We start from the raw sequence: 17,875 nt of genomic DNA, 5'->3' as shown, positions 1-17,875 counted from the left end.
ATTAAGCATATCTTGAAACAAAAATGGAAACGCAATATAGCAAAGCTTATGGGATGCAGCAAAAGCAGGTCTAAGGGGAAACTTTGTGGTAATAAATACCACACATTAAGAAATAACAAGTATTTTGGGGCGCCTGGGTGGCTCAGTCGGTTGCGCCTCTAACTTCATCTCAGGTCATGATCTTACACTCATGGGTTCGAGCCCCACATTGGACTCTGTGCTGACAGCTCAGAGCCTGGAGCCTCCTTCTGACTCTGTGTCTCCCTCTCTCTTTCTGCCCTTCTCACGATCTCTCTCTCTCAAAAATAAACAAACATTAAAAAAAGTAAAAAATAAAGGAAACAAGAAATACTTCAAATAAACAACCTAATCTTAAATTCAAGAAAGCACAAAAAGAAAAACCAAGCTCAAAGTTAGTGAGTGTAAGGAAAAATTAAAATCAGAGAAGAAATAAATGGAATAAAAACCAGAGAAATAATAGAAAAAGATCAAAGGAACTAATAGCTTTTTTTGACAAAAACAAAATTGAGATCACTTTAACTAGACTTAAAAAGAGACAAAAGTCAGATAAATAAAATCAGAAATAAGAGACTTTACAATTGGTGTCACAGAAATAAAAAAGATAATAAGAAATTACTATGAACAATTATATGCCAACAAATTGGATAACTTAGAAGTGGATAAATTCCTGGAAACATGAAACCTATCAAGGCTGAATCACGAAGAAATAGGAAATCTTAACAGACCAATAATGAGTAGAGATTAAACCAGTAATCAAAATCTTCCAACAAAGGAAGGCCTGGGATTAGATGTTCTTTCTGGGGAATTCTACCAAACATTTCAAAAAATGGTCACCAATCCTCAAACTGGTCCAAAAAATTGAAGAGGAAGGAACTCTCTCAAACTCACTTTACAAGGTTAGCATTACTCTGACACCAAAGGCAAGTAAGGCTATTACAAGAAAAGAAAACTTTAGATCAATGTCCTTGATAAGTAGAGACACAAAAAATTCTTTTTTAAATGAAGTTTTTGTTTTATTTTCAGTCTACTTAACATACAGTGTTACATTAGGTTCAGGTGTCACAAAAATTTGCAATAAAAATGTTAACAAACCAAATTCAATAGCACGTTACAAGAATTGTACACATACAGTCACGTGGCTTTAGCCCAAGAACTCTAGGATCGTTTGACACACGCAAACCCATGAACACGTAGGTGAAGGTCATAGGATGGTCCTGATAGATGCAGAAAGTGCTTTTGACAAAATACAACCTCTTTTCATGATAAAAAAAAAAACTCCCAACAAATTGGGTATAGAACATAAGTAGCACAAACCATAAGAGAAAAAAGTTGATAAATTGGGTATCATCAAAATTAAAACATTTTCATCAAAAAATACCATTAAGAAAACCATAAAGCAAACCATACACAGTGAGAAAATACTGGCAAGCACAGAACTAATATTGTTTGCTTTAGCATTTTTTGGTATTGAGACATAATTCATATAACATACCGTTCACCATTTTAAAGTGTAACCTCAATGACTTTTACTGTGTTCACTGTGTTGTACACTGTCCCCACCATTTAATTCTGGAATGCATCTGTCACCCCTAAAAGACACCTCTTCCCTCCTCATCTCTTTTTATGCCTGAATCACATTCCATTTGGGGGGATATACCACAGTTGTTTACCATTCTGCAGTTGGCTTATTTCCAATTTGGGGCTATTATCATAATGTTGTGTGCACATATGTTTTCAATTCTCTTGGGTCTACCTAGAGGCACACTTTTTGTGTCATATGACAACTCTGTTTGACTTTTTGAGGAACTGCCAAATTGTTTTCTACAAAGGCTTTATCATTTTACATTTTCACCAGCAAAGTATGAGGGTCCCAATTTCTTTACATCCTCATCAACACTAATTATCTTTTTAATTTTAGCCACCCTAGGGGGTGTGAAGTAGGGTCTCTCTATAGTTTTTCTTCCTCTTCTTCTTCCTCCTCTTCTTCTTCTCCTCCTCCTCCTCCTCCTCCTCCTCCTCCTCCTCCTTCTTCTTCTTCTTCTTCTGTCTTCTTCTTCTCTTCCTCCTTCTCCTTCTCCTCCTCCTTCTCCTCCTTCTTCTTCTCTTTAACCCAGCCCCCAATCCCCCTCCCTTCTGGCAACCACCAGTCTGATCTTTGTATCAAAGAGTCTGTTTTATTTCTTTTTTTTTTTTTTTGGTCTCTTTTTCTCTTTGTTCATTTGTTTTGTTTCTTAACTTCCCACATACCAGTAAAATCATATGGTATTTGTCTTTCTCTGGTTGACTTATTTCACTTAGCATTATACCCTCTAGATCCATCCATGTTGTTGCAAATGGCAAGATCTCACTCTTTACTATAACTGAGTAATATTCCATAATATATATACCGCAGCGGTTACTTTTCCTTCCCACTCTTGTCAACGCTACTTTCTTGTGTTGGTAGTATGAGATGTGAGGTAATATTTCATTGTCTTTAAAAATTTTTTTATTTAACTATTCAATTTTATTTTAGACAGAGAGCGAGCAGGGGAGAAGGGCAGACAGGGGAGAAAGAATCTTAAACGTGGAGCCTGACACAGGACTCAATCCCGCAACCCTGGGACCATGACCTGAGCTGAAATCAAGAGCTGAATGCTTAACTAACTGAGCCACCCAGGTGCCCCTCATTGTGGTTTTAATTTGCAATTTCCTGATGATGAGTGATGTTGAACATCTTTTCATATGTCTCTGGGTCATTTGGATGTCTTCTTTGGAAACATGTCTATTCAAAGTCTTTTGCCCATTTTTAATCAGGTTAGTTGGGTTTTTGGTGTTGAGCTGTAGAAGTTCTTCATGTATTTTAGATATTGACCCCTTATTGGATATGTCATTTGCAAATATCTTCTCTCACCCAATAGATTGCCTTGTCATTTTGTTGCTAATTCCCTTCACCGTGCAAAAGCTTTTTATTTCGGTGTGCTCCCAATAGTTTTAAAAAATAGGCCTAATTTTGTTCTTGGGTCCCTTGCCTGAGGAGACATCTCTAGAACAATATTCCCGTGGCCAATGTCACTGTAGTTTTGCTTCACATTTATCTAATGATCAATGATGTTGCGCTCCTTCACGTGTGCTTATCTTCTTTGGAGAAATACCTATTTTGATCTTTGGTCAGTTTTTAATTGGGTTATGTTTTCTTCTTGTTGAATTGTAGGAGTTATATTTATGTGTTGATATTTTTGGTGGAATGGATTGATTCATTTACAGAGAATCGTAGTCTTCTTAAGATTATCGAAGACCATATGCTTTTTCTTATACCCAGTTCCTTTCTACATTCTTCAGTAACGTTTTAAAATTTATTTCATATAGATCTTACACTTTTAATTATGTTTATTTGTAGGTATTTATCTTTTTATTATTGTAAATTACTCCAATGTTTCAATGTTGACAACCACCAAAAACGTTTGAAATACTAAGTGGTTCACATTCAGGCCAAGTTTGCATGTGCAGCCTCAGATCTACTCCAGCCATTTGCTTTACAGGTAAGGATGCTGATGTCCAGAGACCTTGAGTGAATTACTGAAGGCCACACAGCACACAGGTAGCAGAGATGGGCACTAAAGCCCAGGTATTCTGTCTCTGCGTTTATCCCAATTCTGGATCCAGAGCTCTGCCCTCTTACCAACCTCTATAAAACATGTTAAGTCCAGAAAAATGTTCTTACATGCTTGGGAACTCCTATTTGCTTGGGACTGGCTTCACCGATCAAGATAAGAATTAGATAAAAATGAGACAAACATTAGGATAAAAGGAGAGCCAAACAATGGTTAATGCTCCCTCAATGCTTTTTTGAGAGAAAAAGCAAAATTTTCACAGACACACACACCCCTCAAACCCCCAAACCTCCAGAGCTTCCTGCTTATGAACCGAAAGGGGGAGTGTGCTTTGTGGCCCTGTTGGCAGGTGCCTGCCTTCTCAAAGGCCCCACAGTCCTCCACTTCCTGAGGAGGCAGCAGCACAAAGCAGAGACACCGCTGTCTTCTGGGTCCCAGCCATGGCTGCCACAGCCTCGGCCTTCTGGTGCCACCCTGGGGGACAAGACAAGGTGATGTGGAAGGTGCTCATCATCACGGCCCTGCTGCAGGCACAGCTCCCAGGAACAGGTAAGGCCAGACAGATCGATGGCAAGGAAATTTCAGAAACTCCTTCATGCCTGTGTAGGGGTGGTGTGGGGGTGGGGAGTAGAGGGGAGGTAGTGGGGAGCTGGCGTCTCTTTCGAATCCTGACCTCCCCAAATCAAGGGGCAGCTGAGCAGGGAGTATCTGCCTCCTCGTAGCTGAGCTGGGCATCAGACCAGCTGCGTGAACACACTCCTGCCCCAAGTACAGGTGTTTCTAGTGCTAACAGGGGAGAGAACAGTCCATGGAGGGGAATGGACAGGGAGGAAGGGGCAGAAGGGCAAGCGAGGCGGGCTCAGTGTGGAGCAAAGGAGGGAGTATTTAGCAGAGGCTGGATGATATGAGAATGTGTCGGCCAGGTCCTTGTCGCACTCTACCACTTGTCTCTGCATCTTCTTCTCATACCCCCTTGCCGACTTCGTCACTCAGCCTCTTTCTTTCACCCTTTGCCAACAAAAAGCATTTCTTTCGGTCAGACTGGGTCACGGCTGTGGCTCTCGCTGGCCTGAAGCACCTGATGGGGCAGGGACCGAGCGGCAGTGTCCACGGAGGACGGAAGGGGCCTTCCTCCGGGTCTACACTCAGCTCTGTCATGGCTCCCCCTGCCCCGCACGGCCAAGGGCTGCCCTAGGACACACCCATCATGTCTCTGAGACTCACCCACCGCCCTCACTGCAAATCTGAAGCCAAAAACCTAGAGGGGCTGACAGAACATATGGACAGATGAGAGGATGTGATCTCTTAAGTTGCCATCGCGAGTAACAACCAACCAGCAAGAGAACTTACTCCTCACCTCATTTTAGCTCATGGGAGCCGGGCTTTTCTAGAATCCTTTCACTCCCGCCATGTTTCCTAGGCCAGAGGATGAGGACGACATGTGACAGAAAGACAAAAGAAACTGTCTCCGGGGGTTGGTATCGTGGCATTTTTATAAGAAACTGGACTAGCTGTACTGGAATCTAAAGGAGCAGGGAGAGTGGTCACAAACAAATGTCCCTTCTGTGCGTCAGAGGTCACCTCAGGGCAGGAGAGCAGTTAGCCACAGTGGTGAGAGGTCAGGGGCCGCCCCGGTGCTTCTGTTCCTGACAGGGAACAGCACAGCCCCAGCTTGACACGCCAGGGCTTCTGAAGACCGAGCGACGGCGGGTGTTCTGTAAGAGCACAGCTTCTTCTCAGAAGAGCGTTGTTGGGTGTGAGTCACGGTGCTGTGCGGTGAGGGCTCCAGAGCAAGTGCTGGGCCCACCCTGCGTGCAGGGGACACCAGGGTCCCTGGTGCCACAAGAGCCTGTGGATTCAGTGGGTTCAGGGCAATGGCCGACGGCAGTGGCTTCAGACCCCTGGCTTCGGGCCACGGAGGTCTTTCCGCTGCGCAGTGTGTCCGTGTTGGCCTCGGGACCAAGGCAGCAGCAAACTAGAGTTAGAAGAGGGAATAAAAGCTGGTTGGTGGCAGTGGCTGCCAAGAGCGGCCCACAAGGCCCCACCCAGCGGACAAGATTCGGGCCGTGCCTGGTTCCACGCAGCGCACAGGAGAAGAAGTTAGACGCCCCTTTCGTGGTTTGATGGCCCTCGCTGCGCTGGCATGGGCACGGACATTTCAGCTACTCCCCGAGAAGGCTCCTAGGTGTAAGTTCTTCCAAGCGTTCAGCCCCAGTGGGGGTGAGGTGAGGAGAGACTTGGGCCTTAGCCCCCAGGGCTGCAAGTGACACCGAGCTGCCTTTACAACTTTGCTTGGTGGAAAGGCTGCTGATGGAATTTGAGCTGAGGTTTTCTCTCTTTTCTTGCTCAGTTAAGTCCCCCATCTGCAAACTCTTCTTAAAAATCCACCTTTTAGAGATCTGTGCATTTGCCTTTTATGGAAATGCCCAGATCACGAGATCAAAGCAAAGAATGACTTAGTCTCTCTACGTGAGGAGGTCTCCTTGGGCGAGAGTCTGCCAGGATGGTCGCCGGGGTCTGAGGCTGGTCAGGGCGAAGGTGGTGTGCGCAGTGGCACCGGCACGCTTTGGCCTGCAGAGCCCTCGGCCACCCAGGACCCCTCCCTCCCTACCCCACAATGGCCACGAGTGCCTCCGGTGGTCAGTGTAGCCATGGTCCTTTCTCCAGGGAGTAGATGCCACTGGGACACAAAACCTCAGGAAAAGCAGGCTCCCAGGCTGGTTTGCAGCTCTATTTTCAGGGAGACAGCTGGGTGCGGTGGCAGAAGCCAGGCCAATCATAGATGGAATCCCAGTGTTGCCGCTTTCCTAGCTGTGCAGTGGTAGGCAGGTTACTTAACCTCTCTGGGCTTTAGTCTTCTCCCCTCCAAAGTAAGGATAACTTTCCTTGCAGAACCGTAAAGATGAGAAATGAATGTAATGTGCTTGATACATAGCAGACAGCCCATACATGGAAGTTGTATTAATTATTACTATTATTACATCATGGTCTGTTTTCTTGTTCTCAATATTTAGCAACAGGAAATGGAAACCCATGTTTACAATTCTGAATTTTCTCTTAACCGTGCTGAAAACAGCACTGGACATTTTCTCCATATATTGAAGACCCCTTTGTCCTTCTGATTTCTGAGGATACAGCACAAGAACATGTGAGCAGGGGGGCCCAGCTGTGAACAAGGATCAAAGTTTTGGCAGGTCACGGATGAGCATTAGAGCCGCCATTTTTATTTTTTAAGACACTTATTCTGTAGGGGATACTCCCCCAAAGTGAAAACATGCTCCCAAATGTATAATATAAATAGTTAAGGGGGAGGAAATTAGAGACAAAGGCCACCAGCTTGTCACTGGTCAGGATGGCCGCACAGACTTCGAAGCTGAATGCTTGGTGTGGGTGTCCAGTGACTGGCTATTTCAATGCAAACTTCTCAAATGCCAGATCTTTGCTTAAACTGCTCAGAGCTGGACATGAGAGGAACTTCTAAGTGATGGCAGGACAATGGCATTTTCACCGATAGGTTATTTCGATGTCCAGTCGCTGGCGCTGCTCATCCAGGTGAGCTGCTTGAAGTCTCTCCTTTGGCATTTCTTAGACTCGCTGGCTTAGAGGCCCCACGACTGCTGCTGTGAAATATCCCCCAGACATAGTCCTGGGAAGCTCTTGCTTAGATAAATGACCACTGCTGTGTGTATTTAATTTTTTTTTGGCCTTTGTCCTTAAAAACTTAGATTTAACTTTTACTGGATGTCCACTCTTGCTTTCGAGAGTCGCCAGGCAACGTGTCTTGTGTTTTATTTAGAACAGTTAAGGCACTTATTAGGAAACTGTTTTGCATTAGAGCTGTCCAAACACACCCTCCGAGAAGCCTTTTTCTCCTGAGCTATATATACCTGTGGTCAGCTAACGGATTAAATAAACGGCGGGGATGGTTCAACATTGACTTCTTCTCTGCTCAGGCCAAGGCTAGTTCGTATCAACACTAAACGGATGGTAGATTTAACCAATTTGAGCAAACATTCAGTCAATCTGGTTAAAAAAGAATCAAACCAGCCACTTGACACATTAGTTGAAACACACTGATCTGGTTAGTCACTGCCCTTCTTCGTCGATCATCCCAGCCTTGGAAAAGGAGTCCGTGTTCCCTAAGGAAAAAGACACCTCAGTCTTGTTTAGAGAGGTGCCTAGCACTTAGCACACTGCCATGAATTGGGTCCACACACAATATGTTGAATGAATTAAAGTGAGTGAGTGAAAGAATTCTAGACGTTTCCACTTAAGTATATTAACTTTAATGGTTTACGAGGAATATATTGGAGTGATATTATTTGGACTTCCCTTCTAGAGAACTTAGCATTTAAATCTAGACCAAACAACAACAAAAGAATTAAATTGGTGAAGGGGACAGGGCAGTTTGAAGGAATAGAATGATTCAAAATGAGTTGCTGGATGGTTTAAGATAAAACCTACTGTAATTACAATTTTCATTATAAAATTTCTGATATTTGTTTTTGGACCTACGAACAAGATGATTTCATATGATTGAAATAATATCACATCACAAAAACAAACAGATGAAGAAAGACGTTTGTTTTCCTGACTTGGCTTATACCCTAGGGAAAAAGCTGAAAATAAACAAGGTTATCCACTATGGAAGAATGTTAACTAATAAACAAAAAAAAGCTAATTAATGAGAGGCACCAGGGGAAAAATAAGAGTTTGTGGATGATGGCAAAAATCACAATATCCAATTGTCTCAAAATATGGAAAGAAGAAAAAAGCAAGTTAGCCAACATAGTCCAATTTGGTCTAAGTTACGAACTAAATGTTCCAAGTAACTGTTGCTTTTTTCCCCCCTCACTTTATTTGAGGTATTTTAACAAAAATATCACAAACTCATTTGAGGAAGTTACCCATTTTCTAAATCCAAAATCTTACAAGCTAGCCCAATAACTTCATTTTTACTTTTTTATGTTCCATTCCAATATTTTTAAACAAGTGTATACAAACTTTTTCATGGTTGCCATATAAAAGTATTTCCGTGTGCTTACTTTCTTAACAATCTATCCTGAGCATTTTTGAATCCCTAGCCTTCACGATGGTTTTCAATTGCTATGTAAACTTCCAGAATTTACGCCTCATATTTTCCTAATTCTTTATTGTTGGACATTTGGGCTGTTTGTAATTTTTGTTATTATAGCTAATCCTATAAGAACATCTTTACATACGTTAGCTTTAAATTTTTCTTTCGAATTCTGTCCTTGGGCTACTTTCTCCAGGGCTGACAATTAAAATTATAGGTGAAAGTAAAAGGACATTTTCCAGGATGTTTTAGGCTTCTGTTAAATACAAATCAGGTGAAGAAAGAGAGTTGTTTCCTAACTCTGACCATCTGCAAGTGTCTGGAGGGAGGCAGAGGGCCATGGAGCTAGAAAGATCTGGATTCCAGGGGCTGTTCCTCCCCAGCCTTTCACTGAGGGGAGCTGCCGCCCTCAGAGCCCGTCCTCCCTCTGTAAGATGGCGGCAGTCACATCTGCCACCCGCAGGGCACTAGGGAGCAGAGATGCCACTCAGAAGTGCCACTCACAAGGTGTGTGAAAAGCAGCAACCGTCAGCATGTGGGCCTGAGTCTCCCAACCTGCAAAAGAGAGTGTCATTTTCCCAGTGCGACAGCTGGAAGCACTGGTACTAACATCTTTCTTTTTCTCGGTCACTAAATTGCGATGTGAACTTGGGCACACAGCTCTCTCTGGGCTTTGGTTTCTCATCTGTGAGATGAGAAGGGAGAGAGTCGAACATCCCTTTCACCTACAAAATGAATTGCATGTGGTCTTGAAATTACAATTTTAGGAACATTTGCTTATCAGCCCCCATTCCGCCGGCACTGGCTCACAGAATTAGGAACCTAAACTTCATGATTCTGTGCGGCTCCAAATCCTTTTTTTGTCTGGACTTCCAGCTTATCACAATATCTTTAACTCGCTAGCAGGAGCCTCTGGCGTGAAAAATCCAAGGACGAAGTCCAGCATTTTCTGACTTGTCCCTTATGCTCATGCACTGACTGCAGCTTTATCAGGGGGCCACCCAAGGACTTGGTTGGTGGGAAGTGACTTGAAGAGAAAGCAGATTGCTGTCTGAAGCAGCGGAGCTGCAGTGGGGGAAATGTTAGGAGTTTCCACCGGCCACTTTTCTTGCCTGATATGATTTGTGCTACTCAGCAACTAATTTTCAGCTCAAGGGGAAAGAAATAAATAGAAAGCATTAGAACAAGGTCAGGCAGGATCCTTGCCCCGTGCAGACCGCCATTCTCTGAACGCGATCCTCCCTTTATAGTTAAGAAGTGCTTTCCTACTCCCTTACTTGCTGGCCCGCACCGCCATCCTATGCAGGTAGCAGATAAAGGAGTAGGATTCTCTCTTTGTAAACACAGAAAATGAGGGTTGGAGATTTGAGGACCTGGCCTGAGAGTAGAGCGAGGCCCCAAAGCTGGTTTCTCTGATAACCTTGTTCAGTGTGCACATTCTCGAATGTTCTCTGCAGACTCTCTCCCGGGTCCTCGCTCGTCAGTTTACAATATCATACACCTGGTGACTGAACTCTGAGGCAGACTTTTGAAGGGATTCCTTTTAGTAAGCATTCTTTACTATTTCCCTCTCAACTTTTGAAGAAATTTTGATGCTGAATATCCTCATGTAATATGCTTTTTTCTGCTGAGCATATGAAATTTTTGGTAATTAATATGGAATTATGTCTTTCTCTGGCATGTTACTGTAATTCTGAACTCACGTTTCTCACAAATTTGGTAAAATCCATATTATCTGTTTCACCGATGGGAAATATATCTATTTTGGAGCTTGTCTAGGGAAGGATGGCCCTCAGTTGGCCATCGACGTGTTTTCATGTGTGCGCCTTCCCCAGCACTGCCGTCGCCCTACGTGTGTGTGAAAATCAAATGTGTAAAGCTAAATTAAATTAAATCATATTTGAGAGGTTTAGATTCTAAGTAATAGCCTTTATTTGATCTGTTAGGTGAGAATGTCTCTTCATACCATATGTAAGGTTTTCTGGGTCAGGTTTTAAAGAACAGTACACTGCTACACACAGACAGAGTGCAGATTGGGTTTTTGGCTTGTATGTTTGTTTTTATGAAACCCTCAAGGAGTGGGAGAGTCAGCTCCGAATGACAAATGTCTGTAGTCTGTAATCGGTTTTCAATGATTTACACCAGCTCTCAGCCTTGAGTCCACTTGCATCCACCTGAGCTGAGCTCAGGGAGGGCAAACCCTTTTGCTGTTGACTGGAGCGAAACAAATCAAGTTACGAGATCCGCCGCAGAGCAAAGTACATGAAGCATTAAAGACCCGCATTCGTGAATATCTGTTGCCTTCCCAAAGCCGGCAGGAAGAGGGCTGGGACTGAAGTGTTCGGGAGCTTCTGCGGGACATTTGTAGGGACTGGGCTAAGAGTGCATTGCTTTTGCAAGCCTTGGGGTGTGATGAGGACAGCCCAGAATGTAAGCTGACACCACCATTTAGGACATAATAAATCCCTACTTCTCTCTATTGAACTCAGCACCGTGTTTCTGTGTTTTGCCAGTTCCCCTCCATGCAATACCGCACTGGGTCTAAGACATAATGTGATCACCCCTGAGTTAGAACCGCCCTTTCGTGTGGACTGAGAGCGAGGATGGAGAATTGGAGAGAAGAGGTGTTATGAAGGAAAGAATAGAAAAGACAACCTGTGGGTGGAGGAGGTTGCAACCTCTTGTCACAGGAGGCGGGATGGCCGGAGGCAAGTGAATCCACCACGGGAACAGCCATGCCCAAGCCGGTGTGGGTGCTGGCCAGCGTGCGTGCTACGGGTGCTTACCGAAGTGCTCTGGTTGGGGGTGGGGCGGGTGAGGCGTTGTCTGTGCCCTAGTGCGCATGTGCTGGTGTGGGATGCTGTTGTGTGTCCTGGTGTGTTCCAGTGTGTGTGAGTGCATGCGCTGGCGTCCAGTGTTCATTCACCACTGTGCCTCGTGCGTGCATGGGCTCGTCTGTGACAGGCACTGCGTCTGCAGATACGTGTCTCTGTGTGCCCCAGGGGCTGGTTTTGTGGGCGTGGCATGTGTATTTAAGGGGACATCAGTGGTAGCAGGGCAGCTCCACTGGTCGAACCCACAGCCAGCAATCTGGGGAGGGGAACCGTGGGGGTGAGGCGTCACTGCGCACATTCCAGGGATTCTGTGCTGGAGGAGGACAAGAAGTTTAAACTGGAATCTCTAGGGTCCTGGAGAGGTGGAGAGGTCTCCTTATAGATGTAGAATCTCCAGACCCCCCAACTCCACTCAGAACTTTCCCATCTCCCACGGGAGCCTGTGGTCTTTCCTTCACACTACCCTTCTTCCTTCCAGCTCCATCTACTAAGAAGCTACCGCACTGCCTCCTGTGGAAACCCCTTCGGCCCCCATACAATCAAGCCCAGATATGCGTGACTCTCCTGGGCCCACTGTTAACATTGTTACCAGAATTAAGGTGACAAAAGAAGGTGGAAAATGTGTTATTCTCAGAACTCAGAATTAAAAACCCAACCCAGATAGTTCCCTATGGTGAGCCTTTCTCACAGTGGAGGCCCAGCACGAAAACAGTTTCAGGAACTTACCCATCAGCTGATACTTACCCATCAGCAGAAAACGACGTTAGCTCCCCAAATTCTCACCAATCTTTCCACAGTGGCCATCTTGTGTGTTTTGACTTAAGTAGTCAAGATGCATGTGATGCTTTTCTTTATATATTTCTGCCCTTGGAACAGAATAGCAAGCAGTCCAACAAGGTGGTTTCCTAGTGGCCTACTTTGGCTGTCGAGAGTTGGTATTGCCAGATCAACAGTTATTTTTAATACCCGATTATTCAAACTATCTGGTCAGCCACTGGACTTAGCAGTGAGTAAATATTAACCAAGCACATCTGGTGCACCTAGGTCAGACAAACAATCTTGCAGACGGTTGGCCGAGCAGCCCATTGATCAGGCCAGTGTCTTGGCGATGCACGCTGAGTGATTGAGAGCCAATAAGTAAAAGAAGGCTTCCCTGGTCCTGTGGGTCACGTTCTCTCAAAGTCTTAATTTACCCATCGGCTTGCTTCTTTATGGTCTGGCCTAATTTTCATCATTTTGTGAGCCTGTGCTAATTTCCATGCTGAGTTTAGTAGCAAAGGAGGGGTAGACCTGGAGATACCACCCAGAACCGTTTTTGCATTAGGCCAGAGAGCTTCAGAAATCCACCCTTTGATTTCCTCAGATTAGAGAGAAATCTTTGTCTTTTCTCCCCTTAACTATCAATGCTTCAAAGCTCAGACCTATATAAAATACACAAATGCTTTCTGGACAAAATGAATCTTGTCCGTTTTCTTTGGATTTTAGTGGGAACAATAAAGATTGAGCTACAAAAGGTTGGCAAAGAGGATTATTCTTTTTCTTTCTATTAAGTGTAGAGGCTTCAAAAGAACAGCTCAGAAAGTCAAATAATTGTATCCACCGCAGCTCACCCATCCATCTCCCTGCTGACCTGGTCTGTGAAATCCCCTTGAAAAAGTTGGCCAGCTCTCACCTGCCCATTGCAAATGCTGTATTGTTAAATGTTCCCATACATAATTCCACAAGGGAGGCTGCTATAAAGCAAATTCCTTCCGTTTCAACAGAGCGCCTCATCAAGGATGACTCTTTGGGGCGAGGGGAGGGGTGCCTCTAATTTTCAAAGCTTTGTAATCTCATCTTGAAGAGGGAGCAACTTGGAAACCTGAAATGGGTTGTGAATAAAGTTATAATCACAAACTCCTGCAATCTAAAGGGACCAGCAGGGGGGAATGTGGAAGAGAAGATTTAGAGAACAGTTTTTATCTTCAATTTCTTTATTTCGTTGGTTTGGAAAAAACACATCCGTTGGTTTCTAGCTACGGCTCTAAACACAAAGTCTCAGACTACAAGTTGATCTAATCCCTAGTTTGTTCTCAGACCATAGCTTCCTCAGAAAATTCCTGTCAGCCATTTTGAAGAGCATAAAATGGCTCCTCTGTGCCAAAGAATAAAGAGAGGATTTAGCTCTTTAGGCATTTTTAATTTGGAGGTTGAATATCTTCTAGCAGCATTCAAGCCAGGAGTGATTTCAATTTAAAAAAAAGAAGAAGGAGGGGTACCTGGGTGGCTCAGTCAGTTGAACTCTTGATGTTGGCTCAGGTCATGATCCCAGAGTCGTGGGAACTAGCCCCTCATCTGGCTTTGTGCTGGGTGTGGAGCCTGCTTAAAACTCTCTCTCTTTCTCCCTCTTCACTTCTTTCCCCACTCATGTTCTCTCTCTTTCTAAAAAAGGAGGAGGAGGAGGAGGAAGAGGAAGAGAAGGAGAAAGCTAACTTCCAAACTGGCCAATCATCTCAAATTCAGTACAAAATGATGACCCCAGGAAGCCACTATTGTGTTCCTGGGTCCCCTCTAGGGCATCCTCTCTATGGTCTTGGATGGTCATCCTGTGGATTCGCTCAAACCCCTGGTCTTTCTCCATTGAGTCTGACCCAGTGTCATTACCAATCTCTCCTACTACCTCCATTCCCTTCTTGAAGGTTTAAAAAAACCCTTAACCCTTTTAGAGAGAAACACAAGTCACATGTAATTGGATTTTGAATTATGCAAATTCAAAAGAATGCAATACAAAAAGTTAATGTTTCAATTTGTGTGCACTATTAAAAATAATGTAACTCTAAGTTTACACGTATTCTTATGAGAAATAAATTTTGCAAAGCCATCAAGAATGCACCTCTCAGAGTGCCTGGGTGGCTCAGTCGGTTAAGCGTCCTACTTCAGCTCAGGTCATGATCTCACAGTTCATGGGTTTGAGCCCTGTGTTGGGCTTCTGTGCTGACAGCTCAGAGCCTGCAGCCTGCTTCTGATTCTGTGTCTCCCTCTCTCTCTCTCTCTGCCCCTCCCCCACTCACTCTCTGTCTCTGTCTCTCAAAATAAAATAAAGATATAAAAGAATTTAAAAAAAAAGAATGCACCTCTCATGTTGTCTAATTGCCTTGTAATCAGAAGAGGCTTGTGGTAATATTATGATTAGGTTGGGGTTGGTGGTGGGGAGTCAGAAACTGCCAGCAAATTTTACCTTCAGTGACAGAAGAGTAGAAGGAGCCTCTCTGGGAAGATTTTCTGTGTGAGGCTGGCCTGATGTGGCCGAGTTATGGAACATCTGAGCTGGGGAGCAAGTTCCACTTCCAGATTTTACCCGGGAAGAAATGCTTGCCCAAGACATCAATAAAACAGCCGAATGCCACATAGAACGCACGTGGCAGAATCAGCATTTGAACCCAGAACTTTTGAATTCTTGCTTCAGCCATCAGTCCTCTGGGCCACCAGATTGCCGTGTTATAAGGAAACGGAGCCTCCTGAGCTGGCCACCTGGGTCTTCGGTGCCTGTGAAGAGGCATAGCACATTGGAATGGTGACCACAGGCGCTCAGGTGACTGGGTAATGTTAGCTCAACTTGCCAGTGAGGCCCTGATGGTGGCCAACCGGCCACCTCCATAAACAGAAAATATACTTAGAAGAGTGTTGTCAAATCATTTAGGAATGTAGGGATTTTATTTTCTAGTTTAGCGATTGTCTTTAATGTAAATTTTCACTTACTGGATTTTCATAGAACGAACATACATAGTTAATTTTCCTTTTAAAGAATGTTTATTTTGAGAGGCAGAGAGAGCACAAGTGGGGACTGGCAGAGAAAGAGAGAGGAAGAGAGAGAATCCTGAGCAGGCTCCACACTGTCAGCACAGAGAGGCTCCATCTCACGAACCGTGAGATCATGACCTGAGCTGAAATCAAGCCGGACGCTTAGCCGACTGAGGCACCCAGGCATCCCACGTCTAATTTTCTTAGAGAGCCATGCCCAGATTTTCCTTTCAGTTGTTCACCAACCTAGTGTGGGCAGGATTGATTCTTAGGACTTGGATGGATTTCCCTTCAAGGACTTTTTGTGATGTCATTTCACCCGGGATTCCCACCCTCCTGCCTGGCACCCCACTAGGGAGGGAAAGGTAAATACCATTGTGTGGATGAATCAGTGGCATCTTTGACTTCTCTGCTGAGATTGTCTGGGGTCTGTGGTGACCACAAGGATAGTAACCCAATGATAGAAGATTCTGGCAGCCAAACTTGCCTCTAATAGTGATAGGGCATGTGTTAGGTTAATCTGGTTGGGAAAAGAAGATCAAAGCTAATCAGAGAAATTCAAGTAATTTTCCAATTTCACTTCTTGTGAAGACAGTGTGTTTTAACAATATATGTCATTGTCAGGAACAGTATCAGAGATGGAAAGAAAATTCAGAGCAGAGCCATGCTTTAATCCATCCTGAATGTGTCTTCTGTGCAAGCAGGACAACACTGCATGTGACAAGTCCCAGCAGTTAAGCTCAGAGAACTCACACACAGCAAGGGCTGATGGCTGTCTGGCTGGTTTAGTAGAGCGACAAGCTGCAGAACAGCTAACACCTGTTGAGAGGAACTCGCTGTTTGTGTTTTTCACATGTATTAGGTCAACTAATCTTGTGGCACTTTTATTGGTCCTCATTTTGCAGGGGGAATGGAGGCTCGGTGGCATGTGGCTAGCGCAAACCAAAGCTGGGTTTTGACCCCTGGACAGCCTGCCCCTCCCCCACACCTTGAACCATATTGCTTCTGGGTGGGCGATCAGAGCCTGACATTTGTCATGAACTTCAAAGGAGGAGCTGAGGTCTGCTTGCCACATGGAGAAGGGAGTTGCAATGGGCAGGTCTGGTGGAGGGAACACAATGTCCCCACCTGAGGAAACCAGCAAACACCTTCGAATGTTCTTGTAGCCTCCCACCCCAATCCTTGGACCCTCCCTCCCCACTTTCAGGGTAGGGCCTGGGGTAGAGGGCCTAGGGGCATCTTCCACTAAGGGCCCTCAGGACCCTGACACACAGCCTGCCCAGTCTGGTCCTGACGACACTCTCAACTTCTCCTAAGACTATCTGGCAAGGTTTTTTCTATGATGGTTCAATTTATTTGTTTGAACACTAATTGCCATTTACTGTGATGCAGCTCAGTAAGGAAAGGGAAGAGGCATGTTAACATGCAATAAAGGCACAAGTATCTTTGCCATCAGGCATCAGTAAGGGAAGGACACTTGCAGCTTTAAGACATTCGTTTCCAACCTGGGTGACTGTGGAGCCCCGGTTGAGATGGCCGGCATAGTTGAAGACTGGGGGGTTGCTGAGCCAGCTCTGTCTCCTCCCTCCCTCCGGAAAATGGAAGAAATATGTCAGAAGGGAGGCACCTCCCATCTAGGGAGCACCGGGGTTGCCCTTTAGAAAAACATCGCCAGCACATTCTGCAATCTCGAAATGAATCTGAATGGTTATTCAAGCTTCAGGGCTTGTTCTGGATTTTAGACAGCTCCTCTACCTGCTCCAGAGCCTCCTTTCTCCTGCTCCAACTCTGACATCTCGGCTCTCCCATAGAGGTGGCCCAAACCGGCATAGGGATGTTGGCAGGAGGAGAGGCCAAGGTTGCAACTGGGGCTGGCCCCTCCTGCCTCCTGCGTGGTCTCCTTGGCTGGGGAGAGAAGAAGAAAGAGTTGTGTTTCAGGTCACAGCTGCCAGGGGCCCCAGCTGGGAGGCAGGGTGGCTCTGGTTTTGTTCTGAGTGAAGAAATGCTTCAAGCATGTTCTCCTCGGGAAGAGTCACTAGACATTGACCATTTCTCTCAGTAGCTTTCTGCAGTCAATGAGCATTTGAGAAAATGGATTAAGATCCAGCCCTCACTTGCAAGGGAAGTGTGTTTCAGTTAAGAATATATTTTAATTCTAGTGAGACCTGTTTGTTTACACACCGGTAGATAGGGGATTAGGGATGAGTTAGATTTTCTCTGTTGTTGCAAAAAAAAAGTGTATGTGTGTGTGTGTGTGTGTGTGTGTGCGCGTGCATGCATGGACACATGCATGTGAGAGAAAGAGGAAGGCGGGGTGGGAATTAAGAGTCAGGGAAGGTCCAGGAAGGCATATTCAAAGGGTCTTCATGAGGGGTACCTTGGTGGCTCAGTTGGGTAAGCATCCGACTCTTGATTTCAGCTTAGTCCACTATCCCAGGGTCATGGGATCGAACCCTGCATCAGGCTCCATACTGAGCATGGAGCTTGCTGAAAATTCTCTCCCTCCCTCTCTCTCTGCTACTTTCCTGCTTTTATACATTCTCTCTCTCTCTCTCTCTCTCAAAGTAAAAAAT

General features: G+C 44.9%; 1 protein-coding gene across 2 annotated transcripts in view; it reads left to right on the top strand.

Moving 5' to 3' along the window:
* The first annotated feature begins 3,969 nt into the window (after positions 1-3,969).
* The window catches only part of CD247 (CD247 molecule), a 72,561-nt gene continuing 58,655 nt past the window's right edge, over positions 3,970-17,875 (top strand). Inside the window, exon 1 of one of the 2 annotated variants that reach the window (XM_029935078.1) lies at positions 3,970-4,160. In XM_029935078.1, coding sequence (XP_029790938.1) covers positions 4,052-4,160 — 109 coding nt within the window. In that variant the 5' untranslated portion in view covers positions 3,970-4,051. The remainder of the gene's footprint in view (positions 4,161-17,875) is intronic. The other variant, XM_029935079.1, reaches the window with a different exon arrangement.

This window comes from Suricata suricatta, chromosome 3 (assembly GCF_006229205.1).
Source record: "Suricata suricatta isolate VVHF042 chromosome 3, meerkat_22Aug2017_6uvM2_HiC, whole genome shotgun sequence".
In the NCBI taxonomy this organism is placed as follows: domain Eukaryota; kingdom Metazoa; phylum Chordata; class Mammalia; order Carnivora; family Herpestidae; genus Suricata; species Suricata suricatta.
This window is presented reverse-complemented; position numbering and strand designations above follow the sequence as displayed.